The 6,596-nt window shown below is 43.1% G+C and overlaps 1 protein-coding gene across 2 annotated transcripts in view; it reads left to right on the top strand.

Moving 5' to 3' along the window:
* The window catches only part of esf1 (ESF1 nucleolar pre-rRNA processing protein), a 40,880-nt gene extending 40,336 nt beyond the window's left edge, over window positions 1-544 (top strand). For both annotated transcript variants that reach the window (XM_028597970.1, XM_028597964.1), the window contains exon 14: window positions 1-544. This exon is cut by the window's left edge and continues 15 nt beyond it. In XM_028597970.1, coding sequence (XP_028453771.1) covers window positions 1-297 — 297 coding nt within the window. In that variant the 3' untranslated portion in view covers window positions 298-544.
* The last annotated feature ends 6,052 nt before the right edge of the window (window positions 545-6,596 follow it).

Genomic DNA, 6,596 nt, shown 5'->3' with positions numbered 1-6,596 from the left:
CCCCGTTTCCAGGCCATGTTCACCTCCCACCTGTTCAGCCTGGACCCGTCCCACCCGAGCTACAAGAAGACCAGAGCCACGCAGAGCCTCCAGGCCGAGAAGCAGCGCCGACGACAGGCACACGAGCAGCGCCGCGCCGAGGAGGCCGCCGGGGCTGCTGGGAAGGAACGGCGGCAGGACGGCCCCGAGCCTCCCGCGGCGAAGGGGCCCCGGGACCCCGGTCTGTCTCTACTCATCAGGTCCGTTAAAAGCAAAACGGAGCAGTTTCAGGCTCGCAAGAAGCAGAAGTTCTCCTAGGTGACGAGGACCTCGTCGGTCGGCGTCGTGGTTACTCCTCGCGGACCGGAGTGATGTCACCAAGCGGCGGTACGGCGAGACGTTTATCAACGCGGTTCGCCAACCGTTGACCCACGTTACCAGTTAATGTTCACCTATAGGGACGTAGAACCTCGGAGTCAGGAGGGGGTTTGGTGTCTGTCTGTGTGTGTGTGTGTGTGTCTGTGCCTGTTTTTCTGTCTGTCTGTGTGTGTGTGTCTGTGTCTATGTGTGTGTGTGTGTGTGTGTGTCTATGTGTGTGTGTGTGTGTGTGTGTCTGTCTGTGTCTGTCTGTCTGTCTGTGTGTGTCTATGCGTCTGTCTGTGTCTATGCGTGTGTGTGTGTGTGTGTGTCTATGCGTCTGTCTGTGTCTATGTGTGTGTGTGTGTGTGTGTCTATGCGTCTGTCTGTGTCTATGCGTGTGTGTGTGTGTGTCTATGCGTCTGTCTGTGTCTATGTGTGTGTGTGTGTGTCTATGCGTCTGTGTGCGTCTGTCTGTGTCTATGTGTGTGTGTGTCTATGCGTCTGTCTGTGTCTATGTGTGTGTGTGTGTGTCTATGCGTCTGTCTGTGTCTATGTGTGTGTGTGTGTGTGTGTGTGTCTATGCGTCTGTCTGTGTCTATGTGTGTGTGTGTGTGTGTCTATGCGTCTGTCTGTGTCTATGTGTGTGTGTGTGTGTGTGTGTCTATGCGTCTGTCTGTGTCTATGTGTGTGTGTCTGTGTCTATGCGTGTGTGTGTGTCTATGCGTCTGTCTGTGTCTATGTGTGTGTGTGTGTGTGTGTGTGTGTCTATGCGTCTGTCTGTGTCTATGTGTGTGTGTCTGTGTCTATGCGTGTGTGTGTGTGGACCTCCCCTAACCCATGTTAACAACGCACCACGTGTCTTTAGGAAAGTATCGTTACGTAAAGTCATGATGCCTGGACTGCTGGGTTCATTTTGTACATTTGTGTGTATAGGAAAACGTCACCAAGATTTTGGGGGATTTGAACACATCCTTTTTTTTTTTTTTAAATAAAAAAAAACAAACAAAAAACTGGATCGTGCTGCATCAGATCCTGTTGAAATGTTTATTTTAATTTTATTTTTTTACACAGAAAATCAGTTATGAAGAAATTCTAAAAGTCATTGCAGATAACAGCAGTGATAGATTAGGTCTCATGTAGAGCTGGGCAATATATCGATATTGTCTTGGATATCGTAATATCGTAATAAGACATAAGTGTCTTCTCCTGGTTTTAAAGACTGCATTACAGTAAAGTGATGTCATTTTCTGATCTTATCAGACTGTTGTAACTGTTCTATTATTCACCTTTACCCACTTAAGTTATTATAGCCACATTACTGATGATTATTGATCTATAATCTCTGTTAATATGTTGCGACAACACCAATAGTCAACACTACGGTATCGATATGGAGGTATTTGGTCAGACATATCGTGATATTTGATTTTCTCCACATCATATACCCAGCCCTAGTTTCATGCAAGATGAACCAGAGATTAACCATCAGATTAGTTGGTCTATGGGGGCACGTTGTGACCAGTTCTTCTGAGTACCGAGAAGTCTGCGAGCTCTTCTAGCTGCAGGATTGGTTTTCGTTGGCTCATTTCAGCGCAATAACTTCTCCTTCCTCTCGAGCAGAAAAACAATGTTTTTGTCCAAAAATCATAGTTCAGCTGCATGGTTTTATTCCCCCGAAAACAATATATTGACCCGTTTTTAATTAAAGAATTAAAGCAGGAGGAATCGGGGGTCAGATCAGCAACGTGGAATCAAAGGCACTTCATCTTCTCTACGAGTGCTACCAGCTAAAATACAGCAGCATTAGTTTAGTGGGACATTCATTTGATAAGTTGTTTTAAATCTCTCTAGCCCCCTTCAGACCCGGTTTGTGTGTAAGTGACTGATGGGAACATCTTTGAAACTGGTCAGGTATTGAGCGTTGACGCTGTAATGTAACGCTTCAGGACACATGATCAGCGTCAATTTGGTCCACTAAAAGTTCAAGACAGACTCAGATTATTATTCTAAGTGTCTGACAACATTATTGAAAGGATCCCTACAGAGAGAGACCTGTTTAACCAGAAACAGCTCTGAAGTTGCTAGTTCTAAACTCCACCAGACTCCATGTAAATAATCAGGACTTTTAGCGTGTATAGAGCCAGCATATCTCCACCAGACTCCATGTAAATAATCAGGACTTTTAGCGTGTATAGAGCCAGCATATCTCCACCAGACTCCATGTAAATAATCAGGACTTTTAGCGTGTATAGAGCCAGCATATCTCCACCAGACTCCATGTAAATAATCAGGACTTTTAGCGTGTATAGAGCCAGCAAATCTCCACCAGACTCCATGTAAATAAACAGGACTTTTAGCGTGTATAGAGCCAGCATATCTCCACCAGACTCCATGTAAATAATCAGGACTTTTAGCGTGTATAGAGCCAGCATATCTCCACATGTAAATCACTAAACTATGTGTTTATTTCAACCACAAGCAGAGTTGCGATGGTTGGAAAAGTGGAAAAACGACCCCAAAACGGCTTTTCATAGTTGTGTTGCGTTTCTGGCCACTTTGAATGAAGTGTGTTTTACAATGCTAAAATCACTGATTATTTACATGGAGTCTGGTGGGTCTAGCGAATGCAATTTCTCCTTGTTTTTTTTTCCCCTGATGCTTTTGATGTGTTTGATTTCTCCTCCCCCCCAAAAAAAAAAAAACCAAACAAAACATGGCCAGTAATAATTGCTTTGGGGCAAGTAGAAATGTTTCCCATTTGCCCGACCAGACAAGTGGAGAAAAAAAAAAATCCTCAACGTTGAACCCTGGCAGCTTGCAAAAGCATTTAAAGTGTTTTAAAGTAAATGTTAATTGTCCACGGTGTGCTACAAACATCCCAATCTTGTGCGTATGACTGCTGGAAATGTAGCTAATCACACGTGAGCGGTACGGAAGACATCATGAGATCTTAAGGAAGGCTGAAAAGGGGGCTTTGTATCACCGAGAGAGAGAGAGTCTGGATCTGGTTCCTACGGTCCGGGGTACTCGAACACTGCGGCAGCTCCCATCCCGGTGCCGATGCACATGGACACCACGCCGTACGCCCTGCACACAGGACAGGAAACACTGAGAGAACACGACAGGACTGTCTGGAACTAGGACGGGCTGCCGATCCTTTCAAAGGTTTTAGCGCGATTAGTCGCACGATAGCACAGAATGCCTTTATTGTCATTGCACGTAACAGTTAATTTGCACTTCCCCCTGGTGGTGACACACAGTATGACCCGACAACATAGTAAAACATGAATTAACACATGATATGAGACCTGAGCAATAAGAAGACAGTAATAAATAAGTAAATATATAAAATCGATGAAGTGGCAATTGATAAGTAGCTAAAAGAAGACTTAGTCCATAAAGTGCAGCGCAGTCCATATGGGTCATGAGTTCAGGTGTTTTATGGCACCTATTCAAAAGTCTGTAATATATTAATTATAATATCACCTGGCGGAGCAAAAAGCTCCCTAATGTTAACTGCCCTTGTCCAGGAATGAAACGTTACGTCTGATATCCGCCACTTGGAAGTAGGGTTGGGTACCGTTTGGATTTTTACGATTCCGATGCCGAACCGGTACTTTTAAAAAAGATTCTGATTCTTAAACAGACTCTTGAAAAACTGAAAAATGACAAAAGGGGCTTTTTAATGGAGTTTTTTTTTTTTTTTTAAATTGAAAATTATTTCAATTTAACAATATATTAACGTTTAAATGTTATGACTAAACCTAAGTCACCTAACACATAACTACAATAATTTATCAAATAACAGTTACACTATTAAAAAGTAACAAAATAAATGTTGAGTTGGTATGCCAACCAGCTTCAAACTTTAGCAGAAAAATGACCATATTTGCCTTCTCTGGCGAGATACTACACCTCTCCTGACTTATGGCATGTCCTGCACAGGAGAAACCCTCTCAGACGGGGTCCAAGAAGTCTGTACACACCCAGGTAGGAGTTTAAAAAGGGCAGACCCCCCCACCACCAGGCTACAGGGTCTGGTCCTGAACGATAGACTAGCAGAGCAAGTGTAATATGTTTACTAGCGATCACGTGCAGTCAGTGAATGGTTAATATGCTTTTATGTCTGTTTTGGTGAGCCCAGAGGGGAAATATGACATTTTAAAAGTAGCTCTACATTTACGGTAGCTAGCTAACGGTAGACTACAGAGAAAGTGTGATATTTTTACGTCCGTTTCAGAGCGTGTACATAAAGTCGTCAATCAGCAGAGATTGTAGAGGTCATGTCGGGGGAATAACGCGGACACGCGCTTCACACCGCGAGCCGGCACGTGCGCCACACGGCAGAAAAGGGAGAAAGAAAAAAATATATCAATAAATAAAAATATTTCAGTCGGAAACCGAAATTCGCGTTTTAATCCGGTCCGAATACTACCGTTTGCGTAGGAACCGGTACCATAGTGGAACCGGGTTTCGGTACCCAACCCTACTTGGAAGTATAGATTGTGATTGCTGTTTTTTTTTTTTAAATTGCAATAAATAAACTGATGAAAAGTATGCCGGAAAAACAATATCATGGTGCCGATTTGTAAAAAGTCTGAATTCCTACTTTGTCAGGTCTGTCGGCTAGAGGACACGCAAACAACTTTTAAAATGCTCGTTTCCTGGATGGAGTTTGGTTCTATCAGGGCTCTGCTAGCATTGGAGCTGCTCCATAAACACAGCAACAGAGATTCCCAAAGAAAAGTCCTTTCTGAACACTGATGGCTTTTGACACACTCATACGCACAGGTTTGTTTTACTATCTTTGTGGGGACCCATCATTGACATAATGCATTCCCTAGCCCCTTACCCTAACCATAACAACTAAATGCCTAACCTTAACCCTTACCCTAACCTTAACCATCACAACTAAATGCCTAACCTTAACCCTTACCCTAACATTAACCATCACAACTAAATGCCTAACCTTAACCCTTACCCTCACCTTAACCATCACAACTAAATGCCTAACCTTAACCCTTACCCTAACCTTAACCCTTACCCTCACCTTAACCATCACAACTAAATACCTAACCTTAACCCTTACCCTAACCTTAACCCTTACCCTCACCTTAACCATCACAACTAAATACCTAACCTTAACCCTTACCCTAATCTTAACCATCACAACTAAATACCTAACCTTAACCCTTACCCTAACCTTAACCCTTACCCTCACCTTAACCATCACAACTAAATACCTAACCTTAACCCTTACCCTCACCTTAACCATCACAACTAAATGCCTAACCTTAACCCTTACCCTCACCTTAACCATCACAACCAAATGCCTAACCTTAAATGCCCTAACCTTAACCCTTACCCTCACCTTAACCATCACAACTAAATGCCTAACCTTAACCCTTACCCTAACCTTAACCATCACAACTAAATGCCTAACCTTAACCCTTACCCTCACCTTAACCATCACAACTAAATACCTAACCTTAACCCTTACCCTCACCTTAACCATCACAACTAAATGCCTAACCTTAACCCTTACCCTCACCTTAACCATCACAACTAAATACCTAACCTTAACCCTTACCCTCACCTTAACCATCATCAAAACCTAAATGCCCTAACCTTAACCCTTACCCTCACCTTAACCATCACAACTAAATGCCTAACCTTAACCCTTACCCTAACCTTAACCATCACAACTAAATGCCTCACCTTAACCATCACAACTAAATGCCTAACCTTAACCCTTACCCTCACCTTAACCATCACAACTAAATGCCTAACCTTAACCCTTACCCCTCACCTTAACCATCACAACTAAATGCCTAACCTTAACCCTTACCCTCACCTTAACCATCACAACTAAATGCCTAACCTTAACCCTTACCCTAACCTTAACCCTTACCCTCACCTTAACCATCACAACTAAATACCTAACCTTAACCCTTACCCTAACCTTAACCATCACCTCAATTAACCATCACAACCCTTACCTAACCTTAACCCAACTAAATGCCTAACCTTAACCCTTACCCTCACCTTAACCATCACAACTAAATACCTAACCTTAACCCTTACCCTAACCTTAACCCTCACCCTCACCTTAACCATCACAACTAAATACCTAACCTTAACCCTTACCCTCACCTTAACCATCACAACTAAATGCCTAACCTTAACCCTTACCCTCACCTTAACCATCACAACTAAATGCCTAACCTAACCCTTAAACCCTTACCCTAACCTTAACC

This window comes from Perca flavescens, chromosome 2, assembly GCF_004354835.1.
Source record: "Perca flavescens isolate YP-PL-M2 chromosome 2, PFLA_1.0, whole genome shotgun sequence".
NCBI classification, from domain to species: Eukaryota; Metazoa; Chordata; class Actinopteri; order Perciformes; family Percidae; genus Perca; species Perca flavescens.
Note: the sequence above shows the minus strand (reverse complement) of the source record. Positions and strands in the feature narration are given on the sequence as shown.